Source organism: Podarcis cretensis (genome assembly GCF_951804945.1).
Source record: "Podarcis cretensis genome assembly, chromosome: 18".
NCBI lineage: Eukaryota > Metazoa > Chordata > Lepidosauria > Squamata > Lacertidae > Podarcis > Podarcis cretensis.
In genome coordinates, this window is record NC_137188.1 from 13,282,099 (window position 1) to 13,307,370 (window position 25,272).

General features: G+C 52.1%; 1 protein-coding gene and 1 long non-coding RNA gene across 3 annotated transcripts; one reads left to right on the forward strand and one right to left on the reverse strand.

Annotated features, from left to right (window-relative positions):
- Positions 1-1,135: 1,135 nt before the first annotated feature.
- On the reverse strand, positions 1,136-15,444 carry MISP (mitotic spindle positioning). Of its 2 annotated transcripts, none has more exons than XM_079960581.1 (5): positions 15,332-15,444; positions 7,551-9,570; positions 5,569-5,756; positions 2,369-2,407; positions 1,136-1,410 (listed from the first exon to the last, which is right to left on the reverse strand). In XM_079960581.1, exons 2-5 carry the CDS (start codon positions 9,433-9,435, stop codon positions 1,315-1,317), a joined length of 2,208 nt encoding a protein of 735 aa, XP_079816707.1. In that variant the 5' UTR covers positions 9,436-9,570; positions 15,332-15,444; the 3' UTR covers positions 1,136-1,314. The 2 variants fall into 2 exon arrangements, with proteins under 2 accessions (XP_079816707.1, XP_079816708.1); XM_079960582.1 differs by lacking the exon at positions 15,332-15,444 and adding an exon at positions 13,691-14,334.
- LOC307207317 lies at positions 4,790-18,255 on the forward strand. Its single transcript, XR_013834639.1, has 2 exons — positions 4,790-5,039; positions 17,943-18,255. It is a non-coding gene; the product is annotated as an uncharacterized lncRNA (long non-coding RNA).
- The last annotated feature ends 7,017 nt before the right edge of the window (positions 18,256-25,272 follow it).

The following is a 25,272-nucleotide window of genomic DNA, read 5'->3' on the forward strand; positions in this document are numbered from 1 at the left end:
CAGACAGGTGACTGGGAGTGGAGACCACATAACACCGGTCCTGAAAGACTTACATTGGCTCACAGTATGTTTCCGAGCAAAATTCAAAGGGTGGGTGCTGACCTTGAAAGCCCTAAATGGCCCAGGATACATAAAAGAGCGTCTCCAGTGGCGTAGCGTGGGTTGTCAGCACCCGGGGCAACGCAAGTAATTTGCACCCCCCCTAACCTGTGGATTTGCGCCCCCTAACCCTAACCCCCAGATGTTGCGCCTGGTGCGGCCGGCCCCCCTGCACCCCCCACACTACGCCACTGAGCGTCCCCACCCCTATCGTTCAGCCCGGACACCGGGGTCCATCTCCTGAGGGCCTTCTGGCGATTCCCTCCCTGCGAGAAGTGAGTTTACAGGGAACCAGGCAGAGGGCCTTCTCAGTGGTGGCGCCCACCCTGTGGAACGCCCTCCCATCAGATGTCAAGGAAATAAACAACTGTCTGACTTTTAGAAGGCATCTGAAGGCAGCCCTGTTTAGGGAAGCCTTTAATGTTTGATGTTTTATTGCGCTTTTAATTCTGTTGGGAGCTGCCCAGAGTGGCTGGGGAAACCCAGCCAGATGGGTGGGGTATAAATAAGAAATTATTATTATTGTTATTGCTATTATTCTTAGGACCCACCGGCCACAAAACCACAGAAGGTGCTGCCACCACTCAGCCACACTGCCTCTGCCCAGGAAGGAAGGAAGCTACACTATATTAAGATTCCACCCAGCTCAGCTTTCCCCACACGGACTGGCAGCAGCTATGTCAGGCAGTGCGCCTCTCCCCCAGGCCTACATTGACCTGGCAAGGTTTAAAATCTGGGAGCTTCTGCGTCCAAAAGCGGTGCCTCTGCCCCAAGCCCTAGCCCTTTCCTTTCCTTTAAAAAGGGGAAATGAAAATTCCAGTCCTCATGAACTGATTTGAAGGGGAAAGTGGGAAGCTGCTCATCACTGAGACCATATGCCTGAGCACTGGCTGGCAGCGCCAGGGGCTGAACTTCGGGGGCCTTCGGCACTGCCACTGACCTCTCCCTAAAAGGAAAGTTAAGATTCTAGTCCTCAACATCTCAACCCAGAGCCCGTCGAATCGCCAGGATCAATTCTGGGCCGTCTCTCTCGCAATCAAAGCGACGCAGAATTTTAATCGGACATAGATGGGTTGGCAGGATCCGACCGCTGGCCAAATCCGGCAAGAGATCGAACGGAAAAACACTTGGGGGACCAGAGAATTAAAAACCAAAGAAAACCCCCGCAGGCGGGCGCCGATGCCGGCTTTGGGAATTCTAGTTCCTCTCCAAGGTTCAGTCGCTGTCGTCGACGGCCCCGCGGATCTGGCCCGTCTCCCAAAGCTGAGCCAGGAGTCCCCTCTGGCAGACGACTTTGGTGGATTTCACAACCTGCAAAAGGAATTGGCGGCTCAGTTAAGAGAACAAGGGTTCTTTTGCAGCCAGCAGGGGCCGCCTTGCCTGGCAGATGAGCTCCCAAGGGCCGTGTGCCCGTGGCAAAATAAAATTTAGGTGTAGGCTACCTTGAGTCCCTGCCAGGGGAAAAAAGGCAGGAAATAATAATAATAATAATAATCTGACGGGATGTGGGTGGCGCTGTGGGTTAAACCACAGAGCCTAGGGCTTGCCGATCAGAAGGTCGGCGGTTCAAATCCCCACGACGGGGTGAGCTCCCGTTGCTCTGTCCCTGCTCCTGCCAACCTACCAGTTCGAAAGCACGTCAAAGTGCAAGTAGGTAAATAGGTACCACTCCGGCGGGAAGGTAAACGGCATTTCCATGCGCTGCTCTGGTTCGCCAGAAGCGGCTTAGTCCTGCTGGCCACATGACCCGGAAGCTGTACGCCGGCTCCCTCGGCCAGTAAAGCGAGATGAGCGCCTAATGACCAGGGGTTCCTTTACCTTTTTACCTTGGTTTTCAAGCGTCTCGGAAGCCGAACATTTCGGTTTCCAGATGCTGAAAACCTGGAAGTACTTGCTTCCGTTTTCGAGCGCGCCTCGGAAGCAGAACGGTTTCCGCTGCGTGTTTTTCAATTTTCTCCATTGATTTTGGAGACCACCCTTTGCGCCTCGGTTGTCGGACGTTTCAGAAGTCAAACGGTCTTCTGGAACGGATTGTGTTCGACAACCAAGGCGCCACTGTAACAGGAACTGTGAGAATGATCAGGAACGTACCAGAGCGTAAAGTAAATCCTATTGAACTCAGTGGGGTTTCCTTCTGAGTAAAAAAAAAGCCTAGGATTGGCGTGCAAGGCTGCACAGTCTGGACCCAGCTCTATTGAATACAGAGGGGCTTACTTCTGAGTAAGACAGTGTAAGGCTTTCTCACCGCAGGGCAAGGGCGCGGTCTTACCTCGGAGTCGATTTCGTCGTGCAGATCGATGCCAGCATACTGGGGAGGGAAAGAGACGGAAAATAAGAGAACAGGAAATCTGGCAGGGAGGGGATATTCCGTAGTGTTAACGGGAAAATCCGAGGGCTCCCTTGGACAAAAACAAAGACACCAACCAGGATAACTTGGAGCAAAACAGCAGCCTGTAGGCTTGGCCTTCATTGAACTGTTGCAATAGAGTGCTCCCCTCACTTGCAGGAGAGAGGAAGGAAACAGAAAAAACGGTGTGCAAGGGCTTATAAAGACTTTTGAAATTGCCACCCTGTAGATCAAGACGCGGGTGGCACTGTGGGTAAAACCTCAGTGCCTAGAACTTGCTGATCATAAGGTCGGCAGTTCGAATCCCCGCAGCGGGGTGAGCTCCCATCGTTCGGTCCCAGCTCCTGCCCACCTAGCAGTTCGAAAGCACCTCTAAGTGCAAGTAGAGAAATAGGTACCGCTTTATAGCGGGAAGGTAAATGACATTTCCATGTGCGGCGCTGGTGCTGGCTCGCCAGCTGCAGCTTCGTCACGCTGGCCATGTGACCCGGAAGTGTCTTCGGACGGCGCCAGCTCCCGGCCTCTTGAGCGAGATGAGCGCGCAACCCTAGAGTTGGACACGACTGGCCCATACGGGCAGGGGTACCTTTAACTTTACTAGATCAAGACCACCCCCAGAAACATCATGCATACATCACAGAAAGGAGGGGTTGAGGGAGGAGTTGTGGTGGCAACCTGAGTGTCCTATCACCTGGCTGGTTCCCCCTTTCCCCCTCCCCATGAGTACTTTCCAGGTGACAGAGGGGAGTTTGCAGTTTCCTGCCCCCAGAGGGAAGATCTGATCATTGTCCTTTGTTCCAGTCCGTGCTGAATCCACTCCCATATGCAAGTTCTTTGTGATCTTGATGGTCTTCTGTCTGGGATCATCAGGGTTGGCATAGCAACTGGGCAGGGCTCCTGTGGATGTGCTGGTATGCTCAAGGGATTATGGCTGCCCTGTATCGAACCTTCCCCATTTTGTAGTCCTTCCTTCATGGAGTAAAATAAAAGTGGAACAGTGCAAAACCGATGTATGGTTGATTTTCTATGAATTTATAACAGAAGCGTAGCGTATGTCGTGTGTGAGTGTGAGTGTGTGTGAAGTTTGTACAAACTGAATGATTGGGGGGGGGGTTCCTGCTACAGTAGGAACAGCTGACTGTACACCCTCCAGTGTTTTGCAAATTAGGAACACAGTGTTGAGTCACAGCTCTCAGCTCGGTGTCCGCCCCAATTCATACTTTCACAGACACCGGGCGGGTCGAACCAGGCGGCCACCTGCGCAGCTGCTCTTTTCTTTATTTCCCCGAAGGATAATGCAAGATTCTAGACCTCTTGATTCTAAATAAATCCCGGCTTTTAGTACGAAGCTGCCTGGGCCAGGGCTCCATCTCGTTCAGTGCCACCTGCACTGATGGCCAGTAGTGGCACTCTAGGGCAGGCACCCCCCAAATCGGCCCTGCAGATGTTTTGGGACTACAACTCCCATCAGCTAGCAGGACCAGTGGTCAGGGATGATGGGAATTGTAGTCCCAAAACATCTGGAGGGCTGAGTTTGGAGGTGTCTGCTCTGAGTCCGGCTTCGGCTGGGGAGGGCGGGATATTATTATTATTATTATTATTATTATTATTATTATTATTATTAAACTGGGGTTTCTTCCCCCTGGAGACGCCAGCGATCAAAACCAGGGAATTTCTGCATGCAAAGTGGACACTTTCCCTTCCTTTGGTTAGAGCGTGGTGCTGATAACAGCAGGGTTGCAGGTTCGATCCCCGTAAGGGACAGCTGCGTGTTCATTCCTGTGTTGCAGAGGGGTTGGACATAATAATAATAATAATGATGATGATGATGATGATGATGATGATATATTTATACCCCACCATAACTGTCAACTTACAGATTTGAAAATAAGGGACCAGCAGCCAAAATAAGGGATTTTCAGAGCACAGGTATGTTCAACTTCTGAGCCCCTCCGACCCAAGGGCAGAAAGCCCAGCCAGCAGCCAAGCGAAGCCTCAAGGGGTGGTTCCCACAGCGCAGCAACCCGGCAAAGGGGATGCAGCAAGGGAAACCACCGTCACCTCTCCGCTGGGAAGCGCTGAGCAAAGGCGAGTCCCCGGGCAAGGCGGCCGATTTGATCGGCACAAGGCATGCAAGCTCCACCCCCCAGTCGTTCTTGGACTCCTTATTGGGTGAGCAACGCAGCCAAGCAACACAGTTGGAGCCTCCCACCTCCCTGGCCGGCAGGGAGGGGGGGAGAGGAGCTGCTTCCTTTGAAACCCAGGAAAATTAAGGGACATCATTGATAAGGGACAGCAGCCGGACACGGCGCTGGGATAAGGGACTGTCCCGCCAAATATCTCCCACTTGGACTACTGCAGTGCACTCTACGTGGGGCTACTTTGAAGGTGACCCGGAAACTACAACTAATCCAGAACGCAGCAGCCAGACTGGTGACAGGGAGCGGCCGCCGAGACCATATAACACCGGTCTTGAAAGACCTACATTGGCTCCCAGTACGTTTCCGAGCACAATTCAAAGTGTTGGTGCTGATCTTTAAAGCCCTAAACGGCCTCCGTCCAGTATCCCTGAAGGAGCATCTCCACCCCCATCGTTCAGCCCAGACACTGAGGTCCAGCGCTGAGGGCCTTCTGGCGGTTCCCTCACTGCGAGAAGCCAAGTTACAGGGAACCAGGCAGAGGGCCTTCTCGGTAGTGGCGCCCTCCCTGTGGAACGCCCTCCCACCAGATGTCAAAGAGAACAACAACTACCAGACTTTTAGAAGACATCTGAAGGCAGCCCTGTTTAGGGATGCTTTTAATGTTTGATGTATCATAGTATTTTAATATTCTTTTGAAAGCCGCCCAGAGTGGCTGGGGAGGCCCAGCCAGATGGGCGGGGTATAAATAATAAATTATTATTATTATTATTATTATTATTATTATTATTATGGTTGACAGCTATGTACCCCGCCCATCTGGCTGGGTTTCCCCAGCCACTCTGGACGGCTTCCAACAAAATATCAAAATACAGTGACAAAATATTAAAATACAGGGTCCCTTCCAGCTCTATGAGTCTCCTATCTAAGGCAGCAACCTCCGCCCCCAACACCCCATTGCAGCGGAGGCTGGCAAGTGCCTACCTTTCCTCCCTCCCGGTGCCTCTTCGTCTTCTCCTCTTCCGCCGAGGGACGCTGCGCTCTCCAGTCCGGTTCCGAGGATGGTTTCCCCGCGTAGGCTTGCCGCAGAGACGGCGAGGGAGACGAGCTCGCAGGGGAATCAGGAGCAGCCGCAGCTGATACGCAGTAGCTGTCGGCAATTCCTGAAGCAGCTGGTGGAGGGAATTAGAAGAGAGAGTTAAATTAAAAAAGAAAGAAACCAAGCGCAGAGATGTCTCAGGGCCTTCTCGGTGGTGGCGCCTGCCCTGTGGAACACCCGCTCATCAGATGTCAAGGAGATGAGTAGCTATGCAACCTGAGAGCAGCCCTGTATAGGGAAGTTTGTAATGTTTAATGTTCTATTGTATACCTGAAGGAGCATCTCCACCCCCATCATCCAGCCCGGACACCTGGGTCCATCTCTGAGGGCCTTCTGGCGGTTCCCTCCCTGTGAGAAGCGAGGTTACAGGGAACCAGGCAGAGGGCCTTCTCGGTGGTGGCACCCTCCCATCAGATGTGAAGGAAATAAACAACTACCTGACTTTTAGAAGACATCTGAAGGCAGCCCTGTTTAGGGAAGCTTTTAATGTTTAATGTTTTATTGTGTTTTTAATATTCTGTTGGGAGCCGCCCAGAGTGGCTGGGGAGACCTGCCCAGATGGGCGGGGTATAATAAATTATTATTATTATTATTATTATTATTATTATTATTATTTAGTTGGCAACTCAGTCAGATGCGTTATTATTATTACTGAATAAGACGTCCCTATTTTCATCTGAGAAATGTTGTAGGGGGTGGAATAGAATGTTCCTATTTTCAGGGGAGAAACGTTGGAGGGGATGGAATAGGACGTCCCTATTTTCAGGGGAGAAACGTTGGAGGGGATGGAATAGGACGTCCCTATTTTCAGGGGAGAAACATTGGAGGGGATGGAATAGGACGTCCCTATTTTCAGGGGAGAAACGTTGGAGGGGATGGAATGGGATGTCCCTATTTTCCTGGGAGAAACGTTGGAGGGAATGGAATAGGGCGTCCGTCTTTTCATGGGGGAAACGTTGGAGGGGATGGAATAGGACGTCCCTATTTTCAGGGGAGAAACGTTGGAGGGGATGGAATAGGACGTCCCTATTTCCAGGGGAGAAACGTTGGAGGGGATGGAATAGGACGTCCCTCTTTTCAGGGGAGAAACGTTGGAGGCGATGGAAGAGGACGTCCCTATTTTCAGGGGAGAAACATTGGAGGCGATGGAATAGGACGTCCCTATTTTCACGGGAGAAACATTGGAGGGGATGGAATAGGGTGTCCCTATTTTCAGGGGAGAAACATTGGAGGGGATGGAATAGGACGTCCCTATTTCCAGGGAGAAACGTTGGAGGGGATGGAATAGGACATCCCTATTTTCAGGGGAGAAACGTTGGAGGGGATGGAATAGGACGCCCCTATTTCCAGGGGAGAAACGTTGGAGGGGATGGAATAGGACGTCCCTATTTTCAGGGGAGAAACGTTGGAGGGGATGGAATAGGACGTCCCTATTTTCAGGGGAGAAACGTTGGAGGGGATGGAATAGGACGTCCCTATTTTCAGGGGAGAAACGTTGGAGGCGATAGAATAGGACGTCCCTATTTTCAGGCGAGAAACGTTGGAGGGGATGGAATAGGACGTCCCTATTTCCAGGGGAGAAATGTTAGAGGTGATGGAATAGGACGTCCCTATTTTCAGGCGAGAAACGTTGGAGGGGATGGAACTATGGAACCCCCAAGTCAAGGAGATAAGTAACTAGATAAGTAACTTTTGACCGCCTTTCCTTATGGCCGCAATTCTGCAAACCTTTCTGTGCTGCCAGCCGCCTAGAGCGGGGTTCTAGCTACGGAAAGGCATCGTGTGAATGAAATGACGGCTGCGTTGATGCAATTCGTTGTGACACATGAACCAGCTGGCACCCACCCCCCAACCCTGCCCCTCTCACCCGAGCTCTGCGACGACGTCTGAGAGGGTGGCACCGCCGTCCCAGTTCTCCTGCGCTGCTCCTGGAGCTCCACTTCCCTTTGCAAAGCGTCCTGGATCTCCTGGTCAATCAGGGCCGACATCCGGGGTCTCCTCGTCTTCACGGTGTACAGCTCCTCCCGGGGAGCGGACCCCTCCAGCCTGCCCTCTTTCCCCCAGGAGGTCAGGGGTTCCCGGTCGCCGGCAGACGAGAACTTGAGCTTCCTCACCGGGATGGCAAAATGTCCCTTCCGCAAAACCCCAGGCTCCTCTCCCGAGTCTTCTGGTACCCGAGACCCAGAGGAATCCACCCGCTGACCTGTGTCGTTCCGGTCAAAAGGGGGCAAGTCACCCCTTTGCTTTCTTCCGCTGGCCAAAGAAGGCTGGTAGGCCTCTGAGGTCGACTTCGCGTCCTGGCCGTCCGTCCTTTTCCCAGGATCGTCGTTCTGGGCCTCCTCTGGCTCCCCCAGCATCCTTGCCCTCATGGGGGCCGCCTCGTCCCTTTCGAACACTTTCCGGCGTTCCGATAACTCCTGTCGGACCCCCCTGTCGTACGTCCCGGACAGCAGCCTCCCTTCCTTCTGCAGGTCCTCCTCGCGCCTGCTTTCCTGCTCAATCTCTCTCTGCACGAAGAAGGAAACGGTGTGTTTCTCTTTTCCTTTCCGGGAGGAAATCGGCAGCGTGTCGGTGGACAGCAACAGAGGCTTGGTTTGGATTTCCACCAGCTCGTCCCGGCTGTTGACCCGGTGGATCCCCCTCTCTTTGCAGTGGGCGTCCTCCCTTTCCATCGACAGACGGATCTCCCGCTCGATGGGCGTCTCGTCCGAGGACCCCAAATCTCCTTCGGCAAGGCCTTGGCCACCGGTCTCCCAGTCCACACGTCCTCCCGCCTCCTCTTTGATGTAGACCCTTCTTCCACCAGGAGCCACGACACTTGAGTTCTGGGGCCTTTCTGCCAGACCGTAATCCCAGCCGCCTCCAGTCGAGTTTTGACAAATAGGGGCTTGCTTGGGAGATGTGGGCTCTGTTCTTTGGAGAACGTGACTATCTGCCCCCTCAGTAGACCAACCAATTCTTCTCTGGCCGTGGACATCAGGAATCTTCTCCCCTTCCGTCCCCTGAACGTTTTGCGTTGTCCGCGAGCTGGGTGCCGGTTTCCTTGGCCCCAGGAGCATCTTGGGGTTGGCCTTCTCCAACTCCAAGAACTGTTGTCGAGCCATGGCGAAATTGATCTTCTCAGTGTCTATGTTTTGAGGGTCGACGGGGCTGCTCTCCCAGCCGGAAGAGGGGTTGTCGAAACAGACCGCGAAGCCAGTGGAATAACTCCTCGTTCCCGGGGTGGCTTCTCGGCTGGCGGAAGAAGCGTTGATGGCCTCCAGCTCCTCCGTGGAGCTCCACTTCTGGGCCATGGTGGTGCTCTTCCTAACCACTTGGCTGCGGATAATCTCCCGCCGTTCCTCCTCCAGCTTCTCGGTTTTCTCCGGCGAGGCCTCCTCGGGACGGATCCTGTACCTCAGCTCCTCTTCGTCCCCGTCGTAAAGCCTTGAAGGCTTCGTCTCGCCTTTGTACGCCCGGATGTCGTAGAGCGAGCCGGATTTGACCACCTCCAGCTTGGACTCTCTGTCCGGCGGTGAAGTCCAAAGGTCCTTCCTCCCATTGATGGACTTTGACCCATTTTTGGGTGGCTCGGCCGTTCCCCACCCATTCTCAGCCCTCTCCTCGCGGTGGTGGCCCAAGTCAAAATACTCATCGCCCGTCACCTCTTCAAACTTCAGCTCCCCTCGTGAACCGGACCGGGGGCTGCTTGGTTCTTCGTCTTCGGGGTCTGTGCTTGGAGACGAGGTGAAGACAAGCCTACGGATGTACATTTCTCGTTTTCGAAAGTGGGTACCTCCGAGACTTCCCCTTAGGAGGTGAGAGGATGTTCTCTAGATGCTATTCACAGGTTGGGTATTCCAGTGGCGTTGCGCAGCCTTCACATCAGGAACAGGGCTTTGCGGTCCCTGGGAAGCAACAGGGGGAGAAATTATATGACGCGGTTGGCGCTGTGGGTTAAACCACAGAGCCTAGGACTTGCCGATCAGAAGGTCGGCGGTTTGAATCCCCGCAATGACGGGGTGAGCTCCCGTTGCTCGGTCCCTGCTCCTGGCAACCTAGCAGTTCGAAAGCACATCAAAGTGCAAGTAGATAAATAGGTACCGCTCTGGCAGGAGGTAAACGGCATTTCCGTGCGCTGCTTTGGTTCGCCAGAAGCGACTTAGTCCTGCTGGCCACATGACCCGGAAGCTGCACACCGGCTCCCTCGGCCAATAAAGCGAGATGAGCGCCGCAACCCCAGAGTCGGCCACGACTGGACCTAATAGTCAGGGGTCTCTTTACCTTTACCTTTATTCATACATTCAGTACATAGTAAGCTGCCTTCTGCTGGGTTAGACCACTTGGCTGCTGATATCGTCCACTCTGGCTGCCTGCTACCTTGGAAGGTGACCCGGAAACTACAACTAATCCAGAACTAGGCTGAGGACTGGGAAAGGAGACCACATAACACCGGTCCTGAAAGACCTGCATTGTTTCCAAGGACGTTTCCGAGCACAATTCAAAGTGTTGGCGCTGACCTTGAAAGACCTAAATGGCCCAGTGGACCTGAAGGAGCGTCTCCACCCCGGACACCAGAGTCCATCTGGCAGTTCCCTCCGTGCGAGAAGTGAGGTTACAGGGAACCAGGGCCTTCTCGGTGGTGGCGCCCTCCCATCAGATGTCAAAGAAATAAACAACTACCTGACTTTTAGAAGACATCTGAAGGCAGCCCTGTTTAGGGAAGTTTTTAATGTTTGATCACGTTTTAATATTCTGTTGGGAGCTGCCCAGTGTGGCTGGGGAAACCCAGCCAGATGGGCAGGGTATAAATAATAAAATATTATTATTATTTCCAGGGTTTCAGGCAGAGCTATGATTTCCAGAGTGGTTTAGCAATCAAATCCCTCTTTGCAGACAACTCTTTTCGTTCTGCAAGGGGAACCAGGATCTCCTAACTCTAGGAACCCTTAACGAAATTCGCTTCCCAAGTTTGTTTGTGTGTGGGGGGAGTCACAACAACTTTTTGGAGCCCCTCCCCACAAGAAAAAAATCCAGTCTACGCCCATGGTCCCTTCCAACTCTGCAGTTCTCTGATTCTATTATTCTAAGGCAGACCTTCCTTATATTAGAGGCCATCACATCAGAATAGCAAAGCACCGATTGCCCTCTGCTGGGAGAAATGAGAATTTATCACTCAGGACACCGAAGAATTGATGCTTTTGAATTCATGGTGCTGGAGGAGACTCTTGAGAGTCCCATGGACTGCAAGAAGATCAAACCTCTCCATTCTGAAGGAAATCAGCCCTGAGTGCTCACTGGAAGGACAGATCCTGAAGCTGAGGCTCCAGTACTTTGGCCACCTCATGAGAAGAGAAGACTCTCTGGAAAAGACCCTGATGTTGGGAAAGATGGAGGGCACAAGGAGAAGGGGATGACAGAGGACGAGATGGGGGGACAGTGTTCTCGAAGCTACCAGCATGAGTTTGACCAAACTGCGGGAGGCAGTGGAAGACAGGAGGGCCTGGCGTGCTCTGGTCCAGGGGGTCACCAAGAGGCGGACACCACTAAACGACTCAACAACAACAACAATGCCAGGGAGACGAGATCAAGGTGGTTGGGTCGCTCATAGTTTTGTTCGCAGAACCATAAACCGCCTCCTTAGTGGACTCGCCCCCCCCCCCCACCTATCTGGTTTTGCAGAAGAGAGAATTAACAGAAAGAAAGTTTCGCAAGCTGTAAAAGGCAGCAGACATTGACTCCAGGGACCAAGGAAACCGGCGCCCAGCTCACAGATAACGCAAAACATTCAGGCAGTGGAAGGGGAGAAGATTCAGCAGCTTAAATCGTCACTTGGCAATCGGGGAGGGTGGTATTTCGGTGGCAGAGCCACCCGCCAGGGAGGACATCTTCAGTCCTTTCATCCACCTGGCCCCAGCAGGGTCCTGAAAGATGCCCAGGAAGGGAGATCTGAGAATTAAACCACGCGGTAGGGTTACGTACTGTGAACCACTGTTTTCTCCCACCGGGGAAACAATGCAGCCCTTGTTTCCTTCTCCTCTCACTGTGTGTGTGTCTCTGTGTGTGTCTGAATTAGTTTGCACTTTCAGGGTTTCTCTGTCTGGTGGTGGAGAACGCCAACTCGCTTCCTCACCCTCTTTGGAAAAGCCAAGCGAGTTGATAAAGGTAAAGGGACCCCTGACCATTAGGTCCAGTCGTGGCCGACTCTGGGGTTGCGGTGCTCACCTTGATTTATTGGCCGAGGGAGCCAACTTACAGCTTCTGGGTCATGTGGCCAGCAGGACTAAGCCGCTTCTGGCGAACCAGAGCAGCGCACGGAAACGCCGTTGACCTTCCCGCCGGAGCGGTACCTATTTATCTACTTGCACTTTGACGTGCTTTTGAACTGCTAGGTTGGCAGGAGCAGGGACCGAGCAACGGGAGCTCACCCCGTCATTGCGGGGATTCGAACCACCAACCTTCTGATTGGCAAGTCCTAGGCTCTGTGGTTTAACCCACAGCACCACCAGCGGCCCAAAAGGCGAATGCTATTCTAGGCTGCATTCCAACCCTAAAATGTATTTTAATATTTTGTCGGAAGCCGCCCAGAGTGGCTGGGGAAGCCCAGCCAGATGGGCAGGGGTATAGATAATATATTATTATTATTATTATTATTATTATTATTATTATTATTATTATTATCTTCAAGTTCCAAGACAGGAGATCCCAGCTCAACATTAGGAAAAAGCTTTCTGGTGCTGAGAGTCGCTTGATCGTGCGACGGACGGAAGGTAGCGGGCTCTGCTTTCTTGGAGGTTTTTAAGCAGAGGTCGGGTGGCTGTTCCTGCACTGCAAGAGGGTTGGGATGGATGACCGCTGGGGGTCCCTTGCAACTCTACCATTCTGTGATCCCAAGTCTCTCACTCGCTTGCACCTATCTTCCAACAACGTGCTCCAAATCCTTCCTCCTGGCCCTGACAGAGCTCTCCAAATCCAGGACCGCCGTCGGGTCAGCAGGGCGGATTTTGACAGCAGCGTCACCTGCGAGGCTGGCATTCCACAGCCTCAAAACGCCCTGCTGCTGCTGCCGCCGCCCCAAGAAGGACTTTTGACTTCTCTGCTTGAGATAAGGTCCATGGGGTGGGCAAAGTTCGGGGAGGGGCAAACCGCTGATGGAATGAGCACACCTTAAAAGAATTTGGCCGAAGTGGAAAGAGACGGACAGGTTCGGGGCGAGGTCAGGAATTCCTGAGGTCAGGAATTCCATGGCACCTCTCTTATTGGCGGGAGGGACTGAAATGGTGATTTGGAAACCTTTAAAGCAGGGGTCGGGGACGTGGGTGGCGCTGTGGGTTAAACCACAGAGCCTAGGGCTTGCCGATCAGAAGGTTGGCGGTTCGAATCCCCGCAATGACAGGGTGAGCTCCTGTTGCTCGGTCCCTGCTCCTAACAACCTAGCAGTTTGAAAGCACACCAGTGCAAGTAGATAAATAGGTACCGCTCTGGCGGGAAGGTAAATGGTGTTTCCGTGCGCCGCTCTGGTTCGCCAGAAGCGGCTTAGTCCTGCTGGCCACATGACCCAGAAGCTGTACGCCGGCTCCCTCGGCCAATAAAGCGAGATGAGCACCGCAACCCCAGAGTCGGCCACGACTGGATCTAATGGACAGGGGTCCCTTTACCTTTACCTAAAGCAGGGGTCAGCAAGCTTTTTCAGCCATGGCTGGTCCACTCTCCGTCATACAGAGATCAAACCTAGAACTTTGGGCTGCTTTCAGCTCCATCCTCTAACATGCCCGGAGAGGTGTTCACAAGTGGGCCTTGGCCTCTCTGAGCCCCACACCCAAAGCTCTCTCCAGGAGGGCCGGGCACAACCCGCTTGCAAGACCCATTTTTTAATTAATGCATTTTTTAATTGAGCTTTCGTCAGGCCAGCTGCCCTCTTGACCCTCCCAGAAGCAGCTCTGCCTTCCCTTCAAATCCCACCCAAAGCTCCCCGTCCCACGGGCGGGCGGACCCTGCACCATCCCTGTGCCCACTGCCGAAACCAACCTGCCGAAACCGAAATCCATTCCTCCTGTCGCAGGCTGAGCAAAGTACATTCCTCTGTTTCTGAACCCGGAGCAAAGAGTGTTTTCCGCAAGAGGCAGAAACCACACGGGGCCTTTTCTGTGTCTCTCTCCCCTCGTCTCACCCCACAGAGAGGCCTCTTAGGGGGCACGCTAGCTGGTTTCGAACGAGGCGCAGGCACACTGGGAGTGCGCAGGCTGCGCCAGCCTGATAAGAACTTCAAAACTCCCCTCCTCCCTGGCCGGCCGAGGAATTCTAGGAACGAGCGGAGGGCAAAATAAACGTCAAGTTTCAAAAACGGTTTCGTGGCTCAATGCCTTTCGCGGGTGGTTCCGCTCCTGCCAGCTTCAGAGAAACCCACCAATCTGGGATCAATGGCCTGGAAGTCAAGGGTCTCTGGCTTAGCGCACCATGCGAGTAAAGTTGGGGTTTTTTCTTTTAAAGTTTGGGGGCAGAGACAGGAGATATGGGGAGGTCACCTCCAATGGAACCGATCCGGAGGAGATTCGGCACCAGACGAAAGAAAGGGGCTTTCTTTGCGCCTCGTTAGTCTGCGGAACTCACGGCCACAAGTTTTTAGGTAAAGGGTGAAAGTTAAAGGGCCCCTTGAAAGGTTAAGTCCAGTAAAAGGCGACTATGGGGTTGTGGCGCTCATCTCGCTTTCAGGCCAAGGGAGCCGACGTTTGTCTGCAGACGGCTTTCCGGGTCGTGTGGCTGGCAGGTCTTAACCGCTTCTGGCGCATGGTGGAAACCAGAGGGCATGGAAACGCTGTTTAATTTCCCGCCGCAGCGGTACCTATTTATCTACTTGCACTGGCATGCTTTCGAACTGCTAGGTTGGCAGGAGCTGGGACAGAACAACGGGAGCCGGGATTCGAACCGCCGACCTCCCAATCGGCAAGCCCAAGAGGCTCAGTGGTTTAGACCACAGTGCCGCCAGACGAAAGAAAAAGGGGTTCTTTGCACCGCTAGCCTACGGAACTCACGGCCACAAGATTTTGGGAGAATACGCAGGAACATAGGAAGCTGCTACATACTGAGCCAGATTCTAAATTCTTAGGATTACCTGCGTTTCATGTGAGCACGTGTTTATATATCACACCCACCCCATGCTACAGTGCGATACGATACAATATAATAATACAACCAGTTTAATTTCCCCTATTTTCAGGGGAGAAATGTTGGAGGGGATGGAATAGGACGTCCCTATTTTCACAGGAGAAACGTTGGAAGATACGAAATAGGACATTCGTATTTTAACTGGGAGAAATGTTGGAGGGGATGGAGTTATGCGGCCCATGCAGCCAAGGAGTTAAGTAACTATACAACCTTTAGAAGACAGCTGAAGGCAGCCCTGAAGGAAGTTTTTTTAAAAGTTTCATGTTTTATTCTGTTTTTATATGTGTTGGAAGCCACCCAGAGTGGCTGGGGCATGCCAATCAGATGGGTGAGGTATAAATAATAAAATTATTATTATTATTATTATTGAATACAATGTCCCTTTTTTTATCGGAAGGTATGCCACGATGGCCACAATTTCCAATTAAATAATAACGATTTAATCCCTCTTCCCAAAGATCTCTGGGAATCATAGGTCCAGGAGGAGAATATGCGTCTTCTTACCACTTCTGTGCGGTTCCGACTCCTCGTTCTCGATCCAGGAAGGTCTCTGGCTACAGGATTGTCTCTCGGGGACGGAGGCAACTCAGTTAGGACTGTTAGGACCCGAAAAACCGCTCTTAAGAGCAGGTCCAAAAATCAAAGTCCAGGGCTTCTGACGCCAGAGCCACACCCTCGACGTGGACACATTCCCACAGGGCAATAGAAACTGGAGTTCTTTTCCTTTGCATCCCGGCAATTATGGGCTATTAAAAAAGGGGATTCTCACGGGACTGGCGCCGAACTCCAGCCTTCCCAAGGAGAGTTTATTGCCAGTTCGCTCCAGGATTGGTTCCCCTGCCTTTCTTCTCATCCGATGGAAACTGGGTGTTGGGGAAGCTGGCATGGAGCGTTCCCTGATCTTGCCCATGGGATGATGGAGAGAGATGATGTCCTTGATTTGGGTAATGTCATCCCCTCCAATATTTCTCCCCTGAAAATAGGGACGTCCTATTCCATCCCCTCCAGCGTTTCTCCCGTGAAAATAGGGACGTCCTATTCCATCCCCTCCAACGTTTCTCCCCTGAAAAGAGGGACGTCCTATTCCATCCCCTCCAACGTTTCTCCCCTGAAAAGAGAGACATCCTATTCCATCCCCTCCAACATTTCTCCCCTGAAAAGAGAGACATCCTATTCCATCCCCTCCAACATTTCTCCCCTGAAAAGAGAGACATCCTATTCCATCCCCTCCAACGTTTCTCCCCTGAAAATAGGGATGTCCTATTCCATCCCCTCCAACGTTTCTCCCCTGAAAAGAGAGACATCCTATTCCATCCCCTCCAATATTTCTCCCGTGAAAATAGGGGCGTCCTATTCCGTCCCCTCCAACGTTTCTCCCCTGAAAATAGGGACGTCCTATTCCATCCCCTCCAACGTTTCTCCCCTGAAAATAGGGACGTCCTATTCCATCCCCTCCAACGTTTCTCCCCTGAAAATAGGGACGTCCTATTCCATCCCCTCCAATGTTTCTCCCCTGAAAATAGGGACGTCCTATTCCATCCCCTCCAACGTTTCTCCCCTGAAAATAGGGACGTCCTATTCCATCCCCTCCAACGTTTCTCCCCTTAAAATAGGGACGTCCTATTCCATCCCCTCCAACGTTTCTCCCCTGAAAATAGGGACGTCCTATTCCATCCCCTCCAACGTTTCTCCCCTGAAAATAGGGACGTCCTATTCCATCCCCTCCAACGTTTCTCCCATGAAAATAGGGACGTCCTATTCCATCCCCTCCAACGTTTCTCCCCTGAAAATAGGGACGTCCTATTCCATTCCCTCCAACGTTTCTCCCTTGAAAATAGGGGCATCCTATTCCATCCCCTCCAACGTTTATCCCATGAAAATAGGGACGTCCTATTCCATCCCCTCCAACAGTTCTCATTTAATTATTTATACCCCAGCCACTCTGCGTGGCTTCCAACAAAAGATTAAATATACATTAAAACGTCAGTCATTAAAAACTTCCCTAAACAGGGCTGCCTTCAGATGTCTTCTAAAAGTCAGATAGTTGCTTATTTCCTTGACATCTGATGGGAGAGGGTGCTACCACCGAAAAGGCCCTCTGCCTTGTTCCCTGCAACCTCGCTTCTCACAGGGAGGGAACTGCCAGAAGACCCTCGGAGCTGGACCCCGGCGTCTGGGCTGAGCGATGGGGGTGGAGATGCTCCTTCAGGGATATTTTGGAAAGTAAGTTGCTCTCTCCCAGCGCTGGCGCTATTTGTTACCTGCTTGTCACTGGTCAGACAGGTTGGTTCAGGTGGAGGAAACAAATTCTTCAAGGAGGCTGGGGAGAGGGGGCAGAATCGGCTCTGCGATCTCCTCGTCTTTGCCAGCTCGGCAACAAACCAGCCGTTCTTCTGGATTAAACACCTGCGGAGGCCCTTGCGCAGTCAAAATCTCGCAAATTGCATCCGAACATATTTTTTACTTTATCAGCCAACAATTTCGAGTCTAACATCCAAATTCAGCCTCTCTCAACCTGTGGGTGCCCAGATGTTGTTGAACTACAACTCCCATCACCCCTGGCTAGCTACACACACACACACACACACACACACACGTAATAAACAAAAACAGATCGATGTTGAATTCTGACAAGACAGAAGGGGACAGGGGGCGGGTGGGTGTGGAGGATTCCCTGGTCCTGAATGGGGTAACCGTGCCCCTGAAGGACCAGGTGCGCAGCCTGGGAGTCATTTTGGACTCGCAGCTGTCCATGGAGGCACAGGTCAAATCTGTGTCCAGGGCAGCTGTTTACCAGCTCCATCTGGTACGCAGGATGAGGCCCTCCCAGCCCGCAGACTGTCTGGCCAGAGTGGTGCATGCTCTGGTTATCTCCCGCTTGGACTACTGCAATGCACTCTACGTGGGGCTACCTTTGAAGGTGACCCGGAAACTACAACTAATCCAGAATGCGGCAGCCAGACTGGGGACTGGGAGCGGCCGCCGAGACCACATAACACTTGAAAGACGTACATTGGCTCCCAGTACGTTTCCGGGCACAATTCAAAGAGTTGGTGCTGACCTTGAAAGCCCTAAATGGCCCAGTAGACCTGAAGGAGCGTCTCCACCATCATAGTCCACCCCGGACACCGGAGTCCATCTCCCGAGGGCCTTCTGGCGGTTCCCTCCCTGCGAGAAGCGAGGTTACAGGGAACCAGGCAGAGGGCCTTCTCGGTGGTGGCGCCCACCCTGTGGAACGCCCTCCCACCAAATGTCAAAGAGAACAACAACTACCAGACTTTTAGAAGATATCTGAAGGCAGCCCTCTTTAGGGAAGCTTTTAATGTTTGATGTATTAGAGTATTTTAATATTTTTTTGGAAGCCGCCCAGAGTGGCTGGGGAAGCCCAGCCAGATGGGCGGGGTATAAATAATAAATTATTATTATTATTATTATTATTATTATTATTATTATTATTATTAACACACACCCCCAGTAATTTAAAAGGCCACATATTGTTGAATTAGCCAGACCACGTTTTTTTAAAAGTCTACCTCGCCGAGCTGTGCCGATGCTAAACTGAGAAAGCTACGTGTACACAGTTTTGGGGGCTGGAATTACGATTTTGGGATTAAATATTCCCCCCTTCTTACCTGAACCTTTGGAAGTCTAGCGTCGTACAAAGAAACCGCTGCAGGGGGAGTTTATCTAAGCATCCTTGCTCTGGAACGGTGAGGCCGACTTGGGCCTTGGACAGCGCTTCGGAAAACAGGAGAAGCCGCCGGGATTGGGAGCCAAACTGAGGAGGAAGAGGAAGCCGAGAGCAGCTGGGAGTACACCTGAACAGGTAGAAGCTACTTTGTCCGTCAACGCACAGCCAGCCCTCCGGGGTAAGAGGCGGTCTGCGAGGAGGAAGAGATCAGCGGCGGGCTTGGAATGTGAGTTAGAAGCAACCAGGAGTGTCTGCTTTCAGCGCTGCTAAAATCTGAGGGTGTGGAGAGCGAAAGGGACAAGGGCTTTGTCATATGTGACATTTCTCTGCGTCGGGTGTGTGTGTGTGAGAGAGAGAGGAATTGCAGACAGCTTCCCCCCACCCTGTTCGATTACATCTGTCATTGTCGTCTTCTTTTTCTTCTTCAAGAATTTTCCGAAATTTTAATGCGCACAATTTTTTGTTACCTTTATCTATTGGACACACCAGGGTCCCTCTCCCAAGGGTCTTCTGGCGGTTCCTTCCCTGCTAGAAGCGAGGTTACAGGGAACCAGGCAGAAGGAACACACAACTCTCTGACTTTTAGAAGACATCTGAAGGCAGCCCTGTTTAGAGAAGCTTTTAACATTTGAAGTTTTATTCTGTTTTCATATGTACTAGAAGCCGCCCAAAGTGGCTGATGGGAAAATCAGAGAGCCAGTATGGTTTAGGGGTTAGAGTGACTTACCAGGAACTGAGAGACCTGGGTTCAAATCTCCCCTTGGCCCTGAAGCTCACTTGGTGTGACTTTGGGCCCGTCGCTGCCTCTCCGCCTGACTTAGTGAGGTTACAGGGAACCAGGCAGAGGGCCTTCTCGGTGGTGGCGCCCTCCTGCTGGATGTCAAGGAAATAAGCAACTATCTGACTTTTAGAAGACATCTGAAGGCAGCCCCGTTTAGGGAAGCTTTTAATGTTTGATGTTTTGTCGTGTTTTTAATATTCTGTTGGGAGCCACCCAGAGCGGCTGGGGAAACCCAGCCAAATGGGTGGGGTATAAATAAGTTGTTGTTGTTGTTGTTGTTGTTGTTGTTGTTGTTGTTGTTGTTGTTACAACAGCTTCCCCAACCATGAGTTTATCAGTTCACCTGAATGTGTCCATTCTCAGAAGAAAAGGGTCACACCTTTCCCTTGCCTCTCTGCACCAGGAGCAAAGCAGAGTTGGGCCATCCACAGTGGGCAGCAGGACAGACCTGGCCGCTGGGTGACGCAGGGGTGCAGCAGGCAGACTCCTTTCACAGGTGGGGTGGATTTAATCCCCCCCGAGCACATTCTTCCAAGACTCACCTCCGGGATCCACGGCCTCGTTTAATCCCTCGACCCTTTTCCGGAGGGATCCTGCGGTCTCCAACAGCTTGGCTTTATTTTTGGGGAGGCCGGCCACGCCGCTCTGGCGTTTTCTAGGATTTGCTGGGAACAAAAGACCCAAACCCTGGGAGCTAAGCATAAGCTGACTGGGGTGTGTGTGTGTGTGTGTGTGCGTGTGTGTGTGCAATCCAGGACATTGTTGGCAACCTCAAACAAAAGGAGGGGGGGCTCATGGGGTGCTGACCGGGCAAAATGCAGAGACCGGAATATTGCTGACCAGGGTGACTTTGGAGCACCCATGGGTTGGGTGGTCAAGAGCCTCATGCTCTACCGACCGAGCTATCGGTCAGCCTTTGTGGTTTTTCTCCCTCCAGATATACTAAACTGGCAGCGATCTGCCCAGTTGTTGAACCTTTTTGGGGGGAGAGACCCAAAGTTATTGACCTGTTGGACATGCCTGGCATACCGTATTTTTCACTCTGTAAGACGCACCAGACCACAAGACGCACCTAGTTTTTGGAGGAGGAAAACAAGAAAAAAAAATTCTGAATCTCAGAAGCCAGAACAACAAGAGGGATCGCTGCACAGTGAAAGCAGCAATCTCTCTTGTTGTTCTGGCTTCTGGGATAACTGCACAGCCTGCATTCGCTCCACAAGACGCACACACATTTCCCCTTTTTAGGAGGGGAAAAGTGAGTGTCATAGAGCAAAAAATACAGTAATTTGATGCCCTCTCCCCCCAGCTCTGACAAGCGAACGATAACGAGACTTTTGTGTTCTGCTTCGTGTCAATCCGCATTCAGGAAGCTTAGGAAACAGCTAGAGATAATTGAGCAGAGAGGCTAGGTAGTACTGCCCTTTTCTTTGATGGGGTCCCTGCTTCAGGCCGGCGGCTAAACCACCAACGCTCCTCGCCTGCATTTCTGCTTGCAAGCGGAAAAGTTGCAGTGCGTTGAGTTAAAGCTCCACGCATCCTGCAAGTTGAACCTTCACCTTGGAGTTCGGTGCAGTTTACTCTCAGGGATTGGAGATCGGATAAATTGTGCATGACGTTGACCCTATCCAATGCGGGCATTTGAACTCTCCTATGGGGCATGGCTAGGAACCTTGCTTAGATGTGTTGTTGTGTACTCCTAGAGACAGTGACTGTGGACTCCCCTTGGGGACTTGGCTATGAATCCCTTCCTTTCGGAATACCGTATTTTTCGCTCCATAATACGCACTTTTTTCTTCCTGAAAAGTAAGGGGAAATGTCTGTGCGTCTTATGGAGTGAATGCGTGGTCCCTGGAGCTGAATTGCCCAGGGGCAAAATGCAGATCATGCTCTCGTTTTTTGAAAGAGGGAAATGGGTGTTGTGAAACAAAGCCGCTGATCGTTTGCCGATCGGGGAGAGAGATAAGGGACGCCAGAGATAAAGGAGGCTGCCTGGGAGGGGGGAGGTAAAGACAGCAAACTTGCAAAGGGGGGAAACAAGAAGACTAAAGCAATAAGGAGAGAAATTAGAGGAAAAGGAGGAGCAAAAAACTGCTTCAGCTAAGGAAAAGACACTAAGGCAAACAAGAGGGAAGGGGGTGTTGAAAGGAAGCAGCTGATCAGTGGGATCGGGAGAGAGATAAGGGGGTAGGTAAAAGCCCATGGATCCTCAGGATTTTTGCATTGGGTCACCCCAAATTCACCATCAGATCACGTAGCATGTCCATGGCTACAGCCTGCACCAAAAATATCACACACCCACTGTTTGGTGGGGCCGCAATGGTGCAAAAACGTTACAAAGCACGGATCCTCATGGATCCTCAGGATTTTTGCATTGGGTCACCCCAAATTCACCATCAGATCACATGTCTGTGGCCACAGCATGAACCACAAAAATCATACACCCGCTGTTTCGTTCAGAATATGTTTTTTCTTGCTTTCCTCCTCTAAAAACTAGGTGTGTCTTAGGGAACGAAAAATACGGTATATCCCTTTCTACTGCTGCTTGCTAGCAAACTGTGAAACTGCAAACTCAGGGGCGCGAATCCGTCCTTCCGACCTGTGGCAAAGGATGAGGTGTGTTGGCTAGCCATCTAGCCAACTTCCCTGTAGAAAGGAGTAACCTTGGTCTCAGATGTGGCCCTCCAGCCCTCGGAACTGTCCCCGGGCCACGCCCCTCTGTAGCCACACCCCCTCCTCAGGCCACACCCCTCGCCAGCCCTGCCTTGTGTGTAGCAAAGGTGTGTATGTAGCAAATTAGCCCAACTCCGCAAAGGCAAGATTGACTGACATGTGTTTCCCCGCCTACTTTCCCTGTGGCCCCACCCACTGCTAATATGTGGCCCTCCAGGAGCTGTGTGTGGCCCCTCCCAGACATACTATACCCAGAGTTCCCTGGGAAAGAAGGATTGGCTGTTAAGCCACCCTGGGAACTCTAGTTCTCTGAGGGGGGTCAAGAGCCTCTTAGCTACAGTTCCCAGGGCTCTTTGGGGGAAGCAAGGAGCCTTCGCAGCAGAGAACTCTGGGAAGTGTAGTTCTGCAAGGGGAACAGGGAGCCTCCCAGTAAACTCTAGTTCCCAGGATTCTTCAGGGAAGCTATGAGTCGTCGCAGCAGAGAACTCTGGGAAGTGTAGTTCTGCAAGGGGAACAGGGAGCCTCCCAGGAAACTATACTTCCCTGGATCTTTGGTGGGGAATCCATGGCTGTTTAAAGGGGGTATTGCGTCAGTGCGTCAAACACAGAGGTGTGGGAATTCCCAATTGTTCAGACAGGCAAAGAGAGAGATCCACAGATCTGGTTTCGTCCCCCCAGATGATTCACACCTTTATTATTATTATTATTATTATTATTATTTTGCTCTGTTCAGGCATATTACAAACCAACCGGCGGGGAAACAGCGGCGAGGTTGGTGGCAGGGAGAGGCAAGACGTCGAAACAGCTGGTGGTGGGTGGTCAATAAAGCTGGGGAGAAACAAGGGAAGTGCGAGCCGAGGGGGCCAGATCTGCAACAGAGGACCGGGGGCATGAAGGAGGGCTGGGGGTGGAGTGGGGACCCCCACGTCTTACACGCTAGATGAGACAGAGGAGCGATCGAAGGGGGCAGACGCACCAGTCGTGACAACTCCGGAGAACCTGATGGTAAGGTAAAGGGGCCCCTGACCGTTAGGTCCAGTTGTGGCCGACTCTGGGGTTGCGGCGCTCATCTCGCTTTACTGGCCGAGGGAGCCGGCATACAGCTTTCGGGTCATGTGGCCAGCAGGATTGAGCCGCTTCCTGCGAACCAGAGCAGCACACGGAAACGCCGTTTACCTTCCCGCCGGAGCGGTACCTATTGATCTACTTGCACTGGCGTGCTTTTGAACTGCTAGGTTGGCAGGAGCAGGGACCGAGCAACGGGAGATCACTCCATCGCAGGGATTTGAACCGCCGACCTTCTGATTGGCAAGCCCAAGGCTCTGTGGTTTAACCCACAGCACCACCCGCGTTAGTGCCCTTACTCAAATCCAGGCTGCCTGACCGTTCCCTCACATGGTCTTCAAATAAGTCCGGTTCTCGCCACATATGTTTCTCCGAATCGCGGCCATTTGGCTGTTCTGGAGTGGCACTGAGGACAGGAGAAGAGGTCGGCTGGCCGGTGGCGTGGCGTAGACGTCCAGCTGTCCTCGTCTCCTCCCCGATAAGGGTGACTAAGGACGGGGGACAGCGGGGACGATGCCCCACGTCCAGCAAGGACACGGCGTTGGCGTTAAATGTCTGGCGCCTGTTTGAGAAGGCAGGAGAGCAGTTCCTATCTGGTCTCCTCCATCTGCTCCAGCCCTAAAAGCCAGGCTTGGGGAGGGCAAAAGTTCTAAGAGGGGGTCAACTTCTTGGTCTGGACAACGGAGTTTGGGGTCCCAGGTCAAAACCCCCCCGAAAAATAAAGCCCATCGGATCAGACGTTTGGGGAGGTCTTGGCACCCGCCTCCCCAATGTTGTTTCAGAAGTTATTTTGGGGGGTGCGAAACTCTCCCCTTCTGCCCCCCATTCTTCAGCTCCCCATAACGAAATGGGGGAATGTGTGGGCCTGCTCGCCTCGCCTGATGGCAGGGATCCAGACTCCATTGACCCAAGGCATAGCTGTCAACTGCCCCCTTTTCTTGTGAGGAATCCTATTCAGAATAAGGGAATTTCCCTTAAAAAGGGGAAAACTTGACAAGGGATCCCAAGGGATTCCCGGAATCTTAACTCCCTGACTTCCAAGCATCTCCTACCATCCACCGATTTATTCTTTTATCACGCAGTAAATGCAACAAACCCTAACCCTAATCCTGCAAGCATCTTAGGGCCCAGTTACCGTAGTTATCTCGGCTCAACTTTTCCTCCTCAATATTTTCAATCGGCACTGGTTTTTGGGAAACCTCCTTTGCCCTCGCCAGTCTCCCCACCCCGAAAAAACTGGCTTGGTCTGTGGAAATTTGAGAGGCAACCCCTGTCAAGACAACATCGTTTTCCAACCCCAGAGATGGGGGAACGGAAGGGAGAGACACCACCCCACTTCCTATTCCCATTTTTGAGCCGCCATGTTGGGAGCAGTGATATAACAGATGTGAGGAGTTGTGTCTAAATGGACCTACATCCCCTCCAATCTTTCTCCAGTGAAAATAGGGATGTCCTATTTCATAATAAAAATGATGTTGATGATGATGATTTTATCATTCGTACCCCGCCCATCTGACCCTGGGCAGCTTCCAACTTACATAAAAACATAATAAAACATAGAACATTGGACGTCCCTATTTTCATGGGAGAAACGTTGGAGGGGATGGAATAGGATGTCCCTATTTTCAGGGGAGAAACGTTGGAGGGGATGGAATAGGACGTCCCTATTTTCACGGGAGAAACGTTGGAGGGGATGGAATAGGACATCACTATTTTCACAGGAAAAACATTGGAGGGGATGGAATAGGACATCCCTATTTTCAGGGGAGAAACATTGGAGGGGATGGAATAGGACGTCCCTATTTTCAGGGAGAAACGTTGGAGGGGATGGAATAGGACGTCCCTATTTTCATGGGATAAACGTTGGAGGGGATGGAATAGGGCGTCCCTATTTTCACGGGAGAAACTTTGGAGGGGATGGAATAGGACGTCCTTATTTTCACGGAAGAAACGTTGGGGGACATGAGATAAGCAGGTTGGGGATCCCTCAAGGCACTTCCTTATGCCAGCTTGGACCAAGGGGGTCAACAGAGGGTGGCCTTCCACGCATCACAAAGGGGGCACAGAAAGGAAACGCGGGTTGGGATGAACTCTGCGGATGCAACCTCAGGAACAGCTGCTAGCACTTAATACGTCTCTGCATAGCTGGGGAGGCAGAAGCGGATGTGGGCACAGCCGCCACCGCTGGCCATTGGGACAGGTGGCAGCGGGAGGCTGGGAGCCTTCCAGTAGGTTGTG

Bases quoted from the DNA above. Each gene is read 5' to 3' on its own strand.
- MISP (XM_079960581.1), bottom strand. From the start codon at position 9,435: ATGTACATCCGTAGGCTTGTCTTCACCTCGTCTCCAAGCACAGACCCC. The intron at 2,408-5,568 runs GTAGGCACTTGC...TTCCCTCCCCAG, and splicing joins GGCACCGGGAGGGAGGAAAG to TATGCTGGCATCGATCTGCA. The intron at 1,411-2,368 runs GTAAGACCGCGC...TTCCTTTTGCAG, and splicing joins ACGACGAAATCGACTCCGAG to GTTGTGAAATCCACCAAAGT.